The sequence below is a fragment of the Amblyomma maculatum genome, chromosome 9, assembly GCF_055883805.1.
Source record: "Amblyomma maculatum isolate TAMU_Amacu chromosome 9, ASM5588380v1, whole genome shotgun sequence".
Taxonomy (NCBI): Eukaryota; Metazoa; Arthropoda; class Arachnida; order Ixodida; family Ixodidae; genus Amblyomma; species Amblyomma maculatum.
The window spans coordinates 33,459,174-33,475,081 of NC_139352.1; the positions used below are offsets into that span (position 1 = coordinate 33,459,174).

A 15,908-nucleotide genomic window follows, 5' to 3' on the forward strand; every position below is an offset into this window, starting at 1 on the left:
GGTTGCTGTCTGCCCACAGTCCGCACCGCATTAGTGTGTTTGATGACGTAAGACAGCCATGGAGAAATTAGTGACAGGCATGACCGCATAAAGAGACGTTAGTTGCTCTCTAAATTCGGTGGTAATCGGTGGTAATCAGTTTCTGTTGTCAGTGAGTCAGGTAATCAGTGTTAGGTAATCAGGTAATCACTGTTGTCAGGTAATCAGTGAGTCGTCCGGCTTTCGGATAGCTCTATCAAAGAGCATAACATGACTTTCATAATTTTATTGCCTAAGAGAATCATTTATTTGTAATAATATATACTAACCTGGTTTGAGCAATTAGTTCATAGCACGCATCGCTAGGTTAGAAGGCTTGTCAAGAAATTAATTCCCGAATACGCGTAATTGATCAAAATCATGCAGAGGAAAATATCGTTCGCTTTTAGGCTTAAAAATTCAGATGCCTCTTTCCTGCCTCCTTCCTCTTACTCTGTAGTCGCTTATCGACCTATCACTATGGCGTACCGTCTCTCACCTGTTCTTGTTATCATCCTTTCGGAGTGAATCTTCACAGAACCGAGCAGAACCATTTTCATCTTGTAGGAATAAGCATGTTAGGTGGACCAAAGTTAACTAACCTGCGGGTGTAGTGAACAGGGACCCCCCAGTGGCTACCTACCGACTGGCTGCGTAGCAAGAGGGAGATAGTATTGCAATGGAAAGTACTCTGTTGTAAAGTCGCTTTGGTGCTGCACAGTGCCTGTGCGCCCCACTGTTAAATAACACCATATAATGTTGCGCATATGTTGTACACAAGGAATGTCTAGGCTTAAAATCTCAGACGGCACTGCTAAGCGCTGACTCAATGGTGGAAAACCGCAGACCTAGCTATCTTCTTGCCCGAAATACGAGACTCGGAAAGATAGCCCGGGGCTAGCGCTAACAAAGTATTTGGACGGGGGGCCGCTGATAAGTTGCCGCAGCTCAACAACTCGACAAGTTTAGAGGCAGGCTCTGTTAGGAGGGCCGGCTAGAAGCATGTGGCTGTCAAGAACGCGTAGGTTTGGTTGGATATTTTGTATATGTCTCATCGGCGTGCCTCTAGCGTGAGTAGGCTTTTGAAAATTGTTTTGCGTTTCAGTTTTTAGTAGTGAGCAATCATATCTTTTTTCATCTTAGGTATTATGTATTTCTGCCACAATAGCTCTACGTAAATACGGTGCATCGAAAAGTACTCTTGGTGCAATTAGCCGCCAAACAAATGTGCTTCAACGTGAATCCGATAAAGAGCTGGGAAGAACAAGGAACCAGACTTCAAGGTTATGACATTGCAGGGCCTGGTGTGTACACTATTGTGCTCTCTGACGATAGGAGCGTATTAAAACACCGCACGCATCTAAATGGTGTGAGGAAGTAATATCAATGTAAAATATTACACCGTTTTTCTGTGTTAAAGCTGCCCTGCTTTTTATGTGGAGTTCCAAAACAGGGCATATATGAGCGCTATAATATCTGTTCTTAGTCAACTGTTGGTATTTATATCGCCTTTGATACCCTACGAAGGCCTCTGATTGGTGCAACCTATAGTAATGCAATCCCACGTTCCACTCTATGGTTAAAGAATTTCAGAGAATAAAAACATATGGCCATGTTTTTGCAGCGTCAGTGAGAGCGTTACCTTTCCGTCGTGCCCACTTCCTCTATTGGAACTCACTCTGTAGATGCCATGTTGCCGCTATACTAAATTTTCAAAACTATTTACCAATAAAATGATTATAAACTCAAGGGTAGCACTTCAGTATTAAAATAGGAGTGTTTTAGCTTGCGGACAAGAACAGATGGAATCGAAAACACTGAGACAAGTATAAACTAACATGCGGCACCTTTCAACTATCCTCTAAGACGCACACTATTACACATCCATTAAAATATGAATCAAAAAGTAATTAGGAAAACCTCTTTTTGGTAAAAACATTAAAACAGCACCATCTGACTGCACATAGGGAAAGCCATAAATTTGAGCTGTCTGTATTGAGCACGCCACGCAGTTTGAGAACTGCAACATAGGAATGGTTTTCTAATTTCGTTGACTTGTGGGAATTTTTGCATTGGACCAACAGGCTTAAAACCTAAGACTGTGGAAACAAAGAATAGTAGTCTCAGCTTTGTTGGCTGCCGGACTTTTGGCCGCAGATTGCCGCAAATGCACAGTAATGAAACAAGTATGAAATGATGAAAAATGACTTCCATTTTCTGACCGCACGCGTGTATTGAAGCGGCTCCTCCGGCAAATTAACATAAAGTTATTGAGGCCATTTGCATAGATAAGTAATTTAACAGTACGCTGTGCTGGGCGAGTTGGAAGTTGTTCATTTTTTGGAATAGCTCGAACGAGACAAGGGCAGAAGTAAGGAAAAATAGACGACACGGCGCTTTCTAAAAACTGCAGGTTTATTTGAAAACACATGAACAATATAAGGAGAAAACGCACGCAAAACGCAATAAGATCAAGGATTACGCTGCAAAGAAAGGCAGTTATGAATGAAGGCTGTCTCATTATCCTTTAGTCTGACGGACGGTTTCGCCACACAAGTGTCCTTGTCCTTGGCTATACAGTAAGCTTCAAAAATATCCCTGCACATCTGGTTATTGGTGTGGTATTGAATTGTTGTGTTATACAAGTCAGGCAGGCAAGGTTCATCTTCGAAATCACGGCAATCACGGCAGTGCAGCACGGGGCTAGAAGAGGGTGATTTTTTCACGACAAGGGAACTGTTGTGCTCTTTTAGACAGATATTAATGCACCTGCCGGTTTGAGACCACAATATATATTTCCGCACACCAAAGGAACTCTGTACACGACGCCTTTCTTGCAGACCGTAAACTTATCTGCGTGTGACGTAGTGCAATGATGTCTCGCTCGTCCTATCAAACGAAATTGCATAGATAAGTTTCGGCAAAAGCTCTTCAGCAACCCGTTAATTGCCCTTACAAAAAAAAAGTTCGACTAATTGTCAAAAAGCAAGTTCATTATGTTTTTAATTTTTTATGTTGTGTTACGATGGCTTGATTCATTGATATGGAAAAAGTGTGCGGGGAGAGGGAGGGCGGCAAGAAAGTGTTCATGTTATAGGCAGTTCATGTAAATTTTTATATCGACTCCAGAATGCCTATTGAGGGTCTAAAATATCATGATTGTCTGCAAAGAATAATAAAGTGGCAACAATGAACTGTCCTGCTTACAAGCATCATTCCAGAAGCATTTTCTGTGTAAACGTACCCAGAATATGAAATGAAAACAAATCTAAAAATAATGTGACTAAGCTTTTCATCCTGAATACTTTTATTTGGGGACTGCCCAATGTTATTTTTGTACAATTATCCGCGATAACGTGCATAAAAAAATAACAGGGTAATAACAAAATAATGTGAGGGAAATTTGTAAATGGTTACCTCCTCCTAACTATTAGCCAGCGCCAGTAGTCGAAGTGCTATGAAGTTGGTGATGTGATCCCGTTAGTACATTTCTCAATACTAAACAGTTTTCTGAGGTGAAAAAAGTAAACGTTTTATTTAGGTGTGCAGATCTTCAATATTTGCCTGAAGCAAATGGCAAAACGTTAAAGCGTAAAAACATACGATCAGATAGTTCAACAAATAAAATATCGCTCGATCTCGAAAACAATGCCCACGAATTGAGCACCAATATTGCCAGAACAGTTCCTGTGCAACGAGTATAAAAACTGGTCCCCAGAAGTCAGGTCAAAGATTTCCGCACACCACCTAATTACGAGTCGGCTGTAGGACGTGATAACGACAACGTGCACATGTTGATGAGGATTGTCTACGCTCTTTATGCTTATCAGTAATTTGCATTTAAAGATTTTCATGCGCTCTCATCGAGTAGTTATAACCGGCTATGAAAGCGGAATGAACATGTTTTGGATACTTTTGATGTATCTGTCAAATTGTTTCCTATATTTTGATAAACACAGTTATATACCGCTACACGTTACCTGACTATGTTTATCCATTTTTTTTTTACGCTTTGTAACGTTAAGTGATAGGAAGTGTGCACAGTGGATGAGAGCAATAACTTGATTTATTAACGACATTATAGTGAAAATCAAGAGGAAAAAATGGGCATGGGCATGGCATGTAGCGCAATTCCAGTATAACCATGGTCGTTAAGGGTAGCAAATGAATTTCACGGGAAGAAAATTGCAACACAGTGAAGCAGAAAGTTTGCTGACGTTCAAGTGGGGGCAGCTAGCACAGGACCCGGCTGATTGAAGGAATATGTGAGATGTTTTTGATCTGCACAGGGTGTAGTCCGGCTGAGGATACTGATGAATCATATAAATGTTATAAGCTTCCGATCCAAAACACATTATTGGTTCATCGCTCACAATGCGTAATCAGGACCTTTATAGAAAACTAGTGAGTTACGTTTTGAAATAACTAAGAGGCTACTGCGGAACAGCCTGAGATGCTTTTGTGAACATATAGAAAGAAATGGCCTAAGGTTAGAAAGTGCATGAAGCTTTTTCTGTGAAGTTTGTCCTGTGCTCACAAGAAAAAATTCATACAGTTTCAAAAACCAATCGGGGCATTTTGAACAATTATTAAAAAAACAAACAAACTAGAAGTCTACCTACAAAATATCTGTGGATTATTATGATGACATTCATCCTAAGTAATTATTACGTTCTAATACTCTGTCCTAGAAAATGTACAAAAAGATTCTGGATTGCCCGGCCGAGATTCGTTCAATATAGCCTTAAGAAAAAAAACAAGGCAGCACAATATCAAATATCGCCGTGTAGTATCGCTTTCAGATTCTTCTGACGTTCTTGTTTTAACGGCAGCTTGGTTCTTTCCTATTGTGAGAGTTTTAAATGGTTCGCTTTGTCCGAATAGAATGGATGTCAGATTGAGTTCGAGTTATAGTAAGCGAACCCGAGATTTCAGACTTCTTCAAAACAGATTATAAGTATCCGCACTTGCTGCGTTAAAGGGGTCATGACAGCTAACAACTGAGCATAAACTCAGTATTGCATTTACTCCTTACGCGTTAAATTATAAATCCTCGAAATGTGAGCTCATTCGCTGCAGAAGATAGCTTAGGAATTAATTTTTATTATTAATATCGGAATTAGCTTTCTGGTCTGGCAGCCATGTGCCGCTGACGTCACAACGAAATATCATCCCCATGTCGTCTGCAATTCGTAGTGTCGCTGTACTGTTGCATGCAAGCCGCGGATGGTGGTCACTGAGTTTTTGTTTCATCAGCAAAAATATTTTATTCACAGATTCTTTGGTATTGGAGAACTCTTCATGATATATAATATGCGACCTTAGGGATCATCGGACTTGCTTTGGCTTCGTCTAGAGATTTCCGAGGAGGCCGAAATCGACGAGCTCATGCATTATAATTTATGTATACAACCAGAAGCATACTGTTCTTAAGTTTTGAGAGTTAGCTTGTTTTAGCAACAACGCTCAAGCATATATAAAGCCACTTGTCCCACATTTCCTTCCGCCGTGTACATGCGCCGTGAAAGTGGGATGAGGTTAGCGTTATGTTCCTGATTGCTGAGCTATTTCCGTCGCTCGTTTGGTCCAAAAATTAAGAGTAAACCTTAAAAAAGCATACCTTGACGCGAGAGCACACCCTGCGACATTAGAGGAGCAGACAAAAGTTTTGAACGAAGTGGTACCTCTTGACTTGCTGTTATATGCACGTGTTAGACAGACTTATTTTCGGCTGGTGAACTATTTTTGCAAGACTATGTTCAGTCAGGCTGCTGCCTGCGCACGAAAGCATGTGCCGCTGCCATTTCAGTGAAGTCATCGCAAAATCCAACGCGATTCTACTGCTCTTCACTGCATGCCCGCACCGAACAAGAGCCTCCCAGTCGCCGCCGTCTCCGCCTCGCCTCCCCCGCAGCAGCGCGGGCGACTGCGACCGACTCCCGACCCTCACCTTGCGTATTTCAAGTGCTTCCAAACTCGAGATCCAAAGGTTCTGGAATGCCGGAGTAAGCTATCACCCTCGCGTCGAAAATGTGCGCGTTGTCAACGGCTACGTGAAGTCACGAAATACAACGTCCAATCATTGCACAGCCATGTTACCTGGAATGTATTAGCTACCAGACCAATCAGCGTGATTGTTCGCTGACAGCGCCGGCGTTGGAGCTTTTAACAACGGGGGACTATTGATGTCGCGTAGAAGTCTGTTCGTAAAATTTGCGTGCAATTATAGTTCTGCGCTAACAATTACGTATCCGTACAGGTGGACCTGCATCCTAATAGCGCCCAGAATGGTCAGGCCCGCAGTCGAGGAGACGATTGTCCTCTACAGCCGAGGACCGCCTCGGATCGTTACCCTAACTTTGCGTACCATCGGGGATCAAGCTCAGGTCATCTACCAGGATACCGTACATCTCAGCCCAGGTGAGTTTTGATATTTATTTCATGAAAACTGCAGGCTGCCTTCGTGAACTCAAGAACGGAAAGGTTCACGATTCGGAGGTTATACAATACCATAAAAGAGAGAATCGCACGACGAGGCAACTCTTGAAACGAACAAGAATTATGAGACCAAGGAGGCTGAAAACCAGTCAAATACATATCCGTGATCATCTATAGATGCTTGTTCAGCACGTAATGAGTAGGTTGCCAAAAGGACGGCGGAGAAGCCAGACACTGGTATGCTGCGCCTAGCTGTCAAATACTGCTTGTTCATTCTCCAACTCTAGAGTCACCGAGTTCTTAAAACTGTTCATTTGTGACGTCTTCATGTAACACTGCAGGTTTGGCCTTTCAGTTGAGAAATTTAACATAGGGGTAAAGTATACTTAGGTTGTAAGGGCGAAGCGGGGATGGCTCCGCGGACATAAATATTCTCGTAGTTGGCCTTCTTTACGCTCTCGGCGTCATCTGCTTACGCATAAATCAACAATGTAAACCATTAATAACAACTTTACGTTTACCACATAGTGAAACTTATGCACTGGCAAGAACCACTGAGAGCGCTTGCTGAGTTGTCAATTGAACTGTTCCTGACGATTTGGCGTCATCTGTTTCACATAACGGCATATCGTTTCGCCTTCTGGTCAATTCTTTCTGTTCGGTCGGTGTTATGCAGGTGTGGATTGGTAGGAAACGACAATTACCAAGACCGAGTTCATTCACCTAAAATCTAATCACGCAGCCGGGAAGATCCCATTCGTACTTAAGCTTTCCACATACCTAGTTTATGGGCTTAATATGCTCCTAATTGAAAGAAATTCGAGAAGACTCATGTTCCATCTCACTGCACTAGTACTGAAATAGAGGCGGAAAACAATACAGCATCTTTTCCGCTTATTGTGGCTAACAACAAAGAACTTCAGACAGTATTGAGGGTCCATATGTTATGGTGCGCTTTTGGCCGTTAGTAAAGTTTTACTGTCTTCTGCAAACTACATACGACTGCAGAGCGAGGTTGAAGGATGATCGTTTTTGAGAAATGTTAAGGGACAGATCGAGTCAGTAGTACGCCCCGCCGCTAGTTCAGTGACTTATATAGCGCAATGGGAGGTTTACACAGTTGCTTCGCTTGCGTGCCGAGATTAAATTTTGGTTCAAAGAAAAAAAAAACATGTTTATAAAGCCGTCTCACGGCTACGGCGTCACGGGGAACACCGCGCTCTATCTCTCGGCGGTCAGACCTGACAGATAAGCAGAGTCGCCCTACTTGGTCTCCGAACAGGATACTCCTTTTGCTTTGGCGATATTTGCCTCGACCAGCCGTACGCATTTTAGCCAGATTGCTGCTACAACATAAAGTTATTTCACAACAGAGGAAGCCGCTTGCAATCTCCCTTCATTGAAGCTGTTGAGATCACACGTGGCTGAGAAAAACACTTCAAATGTCCGGCCCTACATGTGTCCTTGTACCCAGCTGCTTCGTACACGTCTAATACGACAACGGCCTTGCTTTGTTCATATTGCGGTTTTTGGGAATCAAGAATATCGTGGAGGGCGTTATTGCGCCTGCTGCAACAACCTATACGATTGGACATAATGTGCGTCATTCGCAGCCGACTCTATTTAAAGCAGGGGTACTTTATTCTTGAACCGGTGCATGCCTTCACCTGTGCGTTTCTTTAATGGCTTCTATGGCACAGTACCTTAAAAATGAATTATTTTTTGTCAGCGCCATATCTTGTACCTAAACTTTTGAAGAATGATTGTTCTTGCCAAGCGTAGTTGGATTTTATATGCAGCATCTAAGATACCAAAAAGCATGTTTCAAAATTACGAGAAATATTTAAAAACGGCATCCACATTTTTAGACACCTCCAGAAAAATGGACATTAATGAGCATAAAATTCGTTCTAGCTGATTGGTCGTCTATATAAGCCTCTGAATTCCTGTACCAACTCGAAAAACGTCGTTATGAAGCCGGAGCACCAGATGGAAACTTTCAAGCTCTTGCGACAAATTTCCATGCAAGAAACCAGTATTGCGTAGTATATACTAGCTGCTTACCTGCTTTCATTGTCCTAGTTGCAAAGTGTAGTGGTATGATCACCTCTTATCGAAAACCTAGGTTGCACTTAGGGATTCTTGTTTGTTGACGTAATGTCGATGACATATGAACTTTAGCATTGTTACTTTGTAACGAACTCAATTTGTTAATAATTAAATGTCGTTATTGGAAGGGATAATTACCTTAATTAGTAGCAGAGTTAAACAATACTGCTAATCAGTATCGCTGGTTAGTTGCGCAAAGTAGTAGGCTACTTACGAGGGCTGGTAAGTAGTCCTAACCAGCCTTCTTAATTTTAGGTGTTCTCTATCATCTTGCTTCTTTAACAGTTATTTGATCGATTTCGTTAACCACGTCGTGTCCACCAGGAGACAGACTTGAACGAATAAAGTGCAGAAAACGAGCAACTGATATTCGGACCATTCTGATTGGTTTGAAGAGCCAAGATTTCACTGTTAAAAAAATTGTACGCATCCGGCTCAGGTGAGTCCCGCCTGGTGCGCGTGTGGATTGACCCAGAGAAGCTAGTCGCTGCTGGGACCAGCTTGGATGAAAGCACCTACGTTTCGATGGTGGTCGATTGTGGCCAAGTGTATACCAAGGAGGCCCGAATTCCTATCAGCCGAGAGAGTGGATACCTACTGCTGCAGAGCGACAAGCCCATCTACACGCCCAAGCAGAAAGGTGAGGAATGTACACTGACTAGAGCGTTGCGGAGCCATTGCTGATGTAAAAGAAATTCTGCTCACTCAACTGAACTCAAATGCGAGGGAACTGAAAGTTGTGAGCTAGCGAAGGGGATGTAGAAGAGAGACAAGACGGACAGACTGATCGACAGATGAATGGTAGGGACATTGCCTTTATAACAGTGGCGGCGAGATAGAGCGGCCTCAAGATTTTGATATGTATTAGTGTGAGAGGCCTCAAGCGGTTGCCAGGGGTGAAAAGATTTTGTCAAGCATCTGTCTGACTTCTGAATAGCATACAAGACTGTCAGGCCACAGTCCACGTGTCGTGAAGCAAATAATTAAGTGTTTCTACAGGGAGTCATCAGCCTAAGCAGGTTAAATTCAGGACAGCCTCAGTACCAATGCACTATTTCTCTACTGCAACACAACCAAGAATGTTCGAATCACAAATGCCAAGCCCGGACTGAAAACACTGCTGAAGGTCTACGTTTTCTCAACCTGCTATGAAAGAGCACTGAACAAGGGATGAGGGGGAGCCTCAGTTCGCCAACCGAGCCAACGCTTCGACAAGAGGACTTCGTCTGCCGACCAGTCCACTTGTCGAAATGTGTGCTTGGCTTGCGAACTAAGGTCCCCTTCAACCTTTGTTCAGTGCTCTTTCATACTGTGCAGCCCTTCCTTCTCGTGTTCTATATCCTTGATTTTCTTACTCTAGTTATAAACAAAAAGCATACCGCTTGCTAACGATGCTGCAAGGTCCTCTGCGTAACTTTCCGAGATGGTCCAGCTTCGCTCGATTCCATAGTGAAGCGCGCACTGCCTAAGCAAGCAGTGTGCTCCATCTAAACAGCGGCAGAGCGCACGATAAGCCACTCGGTCTGAAAGCGGGAGAGCGCATGCGCGGCGGTTCTAGCTGCGGTGGCGAGGCGAATGACTTGGCTAGTCCCATGGTCGAGCCAGTGCAGCTCCAGAGCGGATGAAGGTAGCTGAAAGTAAAAGTATCTAGATCGATGGAACTCGCAGAACATGGCGTAGTAAGGCTTTCTCTTTAATACAAAGTCGGGTCGAAGAGCATTCTTACGCAGGAATGTTTCATGGAAATCGAATATGCAACTTGCGTCGTAGGTATCACAGCAGCCGATCGCCCCGCTAGCAGATTGCCACACACACTGGTGCTCTGGAATGGACGCCGTGGCCTTCAGAAACTTGCGTCTCTGCGCAAAAACTTTCGCACAACCAGCACTCTAACTACGTTAAACCTCTATAATGGTTTATTTGAAACCGTTTTCCTACCTATATTCTGCTCACATGACATGTGAAACCTACAATAAGATAAATTTTTAGTTGCCCTGCTTTTAAGGCCTTTGCCTGCCTCTATCTCTGCCTTTCGCTCAGGCTTCCCATGTGTTAACAGAAAGGCCCCCCAGCCCGGTAACATGCATCTCAATGCAACTTATCATATATTGAAATTTGAATTCGAGTATTTGCTAAGCTTACGGGCAAGAAAATTCGGTGGTTCGCCAACTAAACCTGGCCATATCAGCTGACATTCAAAGTAGTGGAAGCGTAGTGGGCACCAGTGTGTCGTGAAAAAGATGCACAGTGAAGAACTTCAGATGATCGAAATAAATTAGAACCACTCTAGTACTCCCTGTGGTATAGTCCGTATAATCATCGGGATGCTTTTGGCCCTTCAATTCCTGCTTCCTATTCTTATTCGACTGGAACAATAACAACTTAGGTCAGTTCTCTGCTTTATAGCATGCCTTCCAAATCGCACATTGCTTTCTGTAAAACACTAAAATGGCTTATACATACCTACATAAATACCTGTGTAAGGTGGAATAAATGCAAAGCTAGAAACTACTGTTTGAAATAGTGCTACAAATGGGTAAAGCGCTAATTAGAGAAAAAGCTACCGCTGAGAAAATTATTTTTAATAGTGAATGCTATACTAGATTGAAAACTGAACCGAAATTTTATTCAAGTGCACTTCCAAAGTGCAGAGTCCTGAAAAAAGCTTTTATACTGAGCCATTTCCTGTCAAAACTTTAGTAGAACGCCATTGCCTGCGCGTAAAGGAAGTACAGATGGAAAGGTAAATGATTAACACGGGGGACTGATGGCGGTACTGAAAAGAATTGCGAGACACGGCGCTACTGTTGCTGTACGTAACGCGCGGCAGAAAGCAACCATCATATAAAGCCTAAATTTTGCTTTTGACGGTGAATTGCCCACTGAAGGAATGAACAACGGGATGAAGATACGGTTCCTTACAACGCTATCAATAACAAACTCGATCATGTGCGTAGCCACATCAACGCATGATTCTGCTGAAAACGAAGGCACAAGCTTTAACTATAATGCGGCCTCTCGGATGAACTCCTTTCTGCCGGCCACCCCCGCTTTGAGGGGTGATAGCCTGGCACTCTGGCTATCGCCGCGTTTGGCTACAATAACGCCGCATCTCGCTATTTTTCTGCTGCGAGCATCAGTCACTTTGTGCCAATCTTTTTCAGTTGCAGCTGTATGGTGAGATATGGTCACTTACAAAAATTACATATAAAGCAGACTTTGATTTTCGTACGAGAAAATAAAGATGGGTATTTGAAAACTTTTCGTATTTCTTAGTTTTCTTGTTTACTTTACGACAGCTCAAATGTTGTGCCCTCTGTGTTACGTCTCTACTGAAAAATGAAAAGTTCTACGGGGCAATAACCTCAAATCACACAGACACTCATAGAGTGCACATCATTATTATAAATAATCTTCCATAATTTATGTTAATGTACAAGAAACTAAGAGATCTTACGCAATTATATGCGACTTGTATGTGATTTCTTACGTGAATTGGGTGAGTCTGCGTGAGAAAATATGAGGGTATTGCCTCATACCATTTTTTCAGTACAGGTGATCTACAAAAACTGCAAAAAGTTGAATGTTTAAAAACATTAACTTCTTGGAGCTTTTGTTTTGAAGGTATGCCTTATTATAACTTGAAAACGGCAACAGGTTGAGCCCTCTCCGCCTTATCGGTGTACCAATTTTTGGGATGGAGTATTATTTACAGTAGATGTCTCTCTGGCGCAACAACGTATGTGACATTGCATGCGCGCTGTTATTCTCGTAGCTATGATGATTCAGTTTGTTATGTGAGTAAAACATCTACTTTAGATTTTTTTTCGAGTGCAGGACATGCCTACAAACCTATAATAGCCTCCATGCTTTGCTGCTGGCTCTTTATCGGACGAAGAGAACTCTTCAAAGACGATTTTTTGTTTTGTGCACATCGGGCGGGTCGTGGTGGTTGCGCTTGATTCTCCTGTTGTGTTTGCTAAATATGATTACCTTGGATGTTTCATAAGCGACTAGTCTGGAACTTCAATGGCAAAACATATACGTCATGAGAAGGGAAACATCACTTCCTTCAGAATGAAGCTGATAGAGCTCCAGCAGCTTTGACAAAATAACAAGAAGAGAAAAAAAAGCACATATTTAGACGAGCGCAATTGTGGGAGCAGTTTTGTGTGATAGTTTTCCCCGAATTCGTGCTTATAGTTTATCCCCTCGCAAAGCAGAAAGCAGCGATCGTGTGTTCAAGTACCTGCGGTGTGGCTTCTACATTTAGAATATAGCGTAATGTGCCCATTGTATTATTTTATTTTACAATCCTTTTGAGTCGCACTGAGGCACTGCTCCTTTACAGAGGCGCCTTTTTCTATCCCATGTTGGGTACATTGAAATTCCCTTGTGCACTGAAAAAAAAAAAGTCAGAAAGCTAACCGGCACAACCACGATCCGGCTCGTGTAGAAATAACATGAACTCTAAATTGTATCACAAAACATAATGCCCCATTGCAAGACTGTAAAATGAATATGCGTCCTTGCCCACCTTGCATGCATATAAAATACTTTGCACAGCAGTGGGGCTTACCCAAAGAGCAAGGAATCTGAAGGCTGTATACAGAGTGGTCGTCTAACATAGCTCCTTTCAGTGGAGAAGCAGATAGATTTAACAGCGTGATTAATAATCACTGCATTTTTTTGCAGTCCATTTGCGAATAATCTCCGTAGGAGAGGACCTCAGGCCAACCACTGCGGATCTCAAGCTTCAGATCAAGGTACATAGTTCACCATAGAATCCCTAAATTGGTTCACAGGAAGGGAAAGGCGCAGTAACTGTCACACTTGCTCTGTGGACACCCGAACCGCGCCGTAGGGGAAGGGAGGAGGGTGGGAATGAAAGTGTAAAGAGAGAAAGAGGAGCCGTAGTGGAGGGCTACGGAGTAATTTCGACCACCTGGGGATCTTTAACGTGCGCTGACATCGCACAGCACACAACAATCCCTGTGCCTCAAAATTGATTATAAAAAAGATAGACTTTAGAGGTCAAGGCTCGTCGGTAATGACTACAAACGACAGAAATTTAGAGATAAGGCAAATGCGCTCAAATGTCTCATTTTTTTTTGTGCACGCCTTTCATGTCAAAAAGAAAGCGCTGTCTGCGTTTTGCACTGTGATTTCTGATGACAAAATTTTTCCTCGTTAAATGTGATTGCTTTTCCAACTTTGCGTTTTCAACACCCGTGACCGTACGTCACAGCCCTGCCAATACCGCTTCCGCTCAATAGTGGTTAATTTAGCGAATCGACGACTGGACCTGTCGCACCCATGGCACCCTCCTCTCCCTGACATACACTTCACCTTCTTTACTGTGGTTTTCAGCAAGAGAATGACACCCCTTCCCTTGTGATCTCACGTAGGCCTGGCGATACTCATTTGCTAAGTCTGGTGCAATTATTAGCGATGGTATAGCCACCACGATGAGCGGGATTGGCAAAATTTTAGGGTTAACTGCCTCCAAAGTATTAGCTACATCCTGAGGACTTCAGCCTGGCATGTACAGTAGTGTAAATGTCGCTATAAATTGCAATAATAAAAAGTGCGTCTGTTTGAACACTGTTTCAAATGCCCTTTACTTAAAATCCTCAGTGGCCTTGCAGGCACTTTCGTATATATGGATTCTGTATACGAGAAGATCCCTTAGCTTGTTTTGATTGAAGAGGCTAAGCTTCAAGCTACGTTTTTTTTTTTTTTTCAGAATCCGCAGAATGTCACAACGTATCAGACAGTGATGCGTACAAATGACACCGCCACAGCGACGGGCATGTTCAGCCACTCGTACTCTTTCCCAGAATCGCCAATGCTTGGAGAGTGGAAGGCCATCGTCACGTACGACTCACATGTAAGCAACACCCCAGAGATAAGACATTAACTTTCATTCAGCTAGTCGCTAGAGGTAGGCTAACACTTCTCTGCCTTCTTTCAGGTCGCCCGTCAGAGCGTGATTGCATTTGAAGTTCAAGAATATGGTGAGCTCTCTTTTAGAAAACCCGATAATATTGGGTCTAAGCTAGGCCAACGCAGGAAAACCCTTTTCTAATTTTATTTCCTGAATCGTAACTGCCAACGTGCACGGTATTTTATCTTTCATTCAAAGATTTAGCGAAAGTTGAATGGTGCTTTCAACATTTATCTTCTTGCTTCCTCTGCAGTCCTTCCTACATTCTCAGTCGCTCTGACTGTGCCCGGTGTCATCCTCCCAGGCACAGCTTTTGTAGAAATCCGCGTCGATGCTGAGTAAGTGGGGTCTTTTTTTTGCTTTAATTTAGATAATATAATGAAGGTAACTTTCTGTCTATGTCCGAGGTGATCTTCGAAAATACATTGAAAACTTCGAAGAAAAGTAGTTTGAAACTTCCTCGTAGATACAGTCTGACTAAAGCGGAGTGTAAATATACATTCTTCATGGCCAATTTCATGTCCCTTAATTCCCAGCATTTCTGACACGCTGTGAAAGTATTCATACAGAGACAGACATGTGTGAAGAAGCAAAGAATTGCAAGTTGGCGCTCGCTTTGTCTTTTCTCGCGCCCTTCCTGTGTCTCTAACCCGTGTACGACCTTGTTCTTTCCAACTTCCCACGAACAATGCCTCAAACCGCGAGTCACAATACAAAATATTGACAACACTTATGCTCCACCTTAATTGATCATGCGTTAGCGTTAATGGCTCCTTTTATGGCTACTATCGCGGAGCCTTGTTTGCGTACATGCAGTTAGCAATCGCTGAAGGTACTGATGTTCTAGTGGAAATTAAGATGAAGGAACGGTGATGGGCAGGACATGTAGTTCGAAGAAAGGATAACCGATCATATTTACGAGTGACCAATTGGATCGTATTTAGGAGTGACCAAAGGTAAGCGTAGCAGGGGGAGGCAGAAAATTAGGTGGTTGCACGAAATTAAGAAATTCGAAGGGGTCAAGTGGATGCAGCTTGCACAAGACCGCGAGTTAATTGCAGGAAAATGGGTGACCTTCGCCCTGGAGTGGGTACAGTCCGGTTGATGATGATAATTATTCGCTCAACCCTCAATTCGCGCACGTTTTGTAGCACACATACGTAGTATCGCACAATTATCAGCGGCCAGAGTACTTCAACCCTATCGGTATAGCTACAGAGCCTCCAGCTTTGTATCCAAGCCTTGTATAGTACCTTCATGAACGAGGAATACTACACCTGACTCGTGATCGAATTGGCGGGAATTTTTCGTAGCCGATTTCACCCTGTCATCTCAAAACAAGTAGCCGAATTGGCAGCTCCTGCGAAAACACCACGTAATGCGGTTTGATGACGTC

At 43.0% G+C, this 15,908-nt stretch overlaps 1 protein-coding gene across 1 annotated transcript in view; it reads left to right on the forward strand.

Moving 5' to 3' along the window:
* The first annotated feature begins 980 nt into the window (after positions 1-980).
* The window catches only part of LOC146178797 (complement C3-like), a 126,102-nt gene continuing 111,174 nt past the window's right edge, over positions 981-15,908 (forward strand). The window contains exons 1-7 of the mRNA XM_084578557.1: positions 981-1,088; positions 6,278-6,438; positions 9,005-9,205; positions 13,261-13,331; positions 14,312-14,455; positions 14,540-14,582; positions 14,766-14,850. Coding sequence (XP_084434683.1) covers positions 1,021-1,088; positions 6,278-6,438; positions 9,005-9,205; positions 13,261-13,331; positions 14,312-14,455; positions 14,540-14,582; positions 14,766-14,850 — 773 coding nt within the window. The 5' untranslated portion in view covers positions 981-1,020. The remainder of the gene's footprint in view (positions 1,089-6,277; positions 6,439-9,004; positions 9,206-13,260; positions 13,332-14,311; positions 14,456-14,539; positions 14,583-14,765; positions 14,851-15,908) is intronic.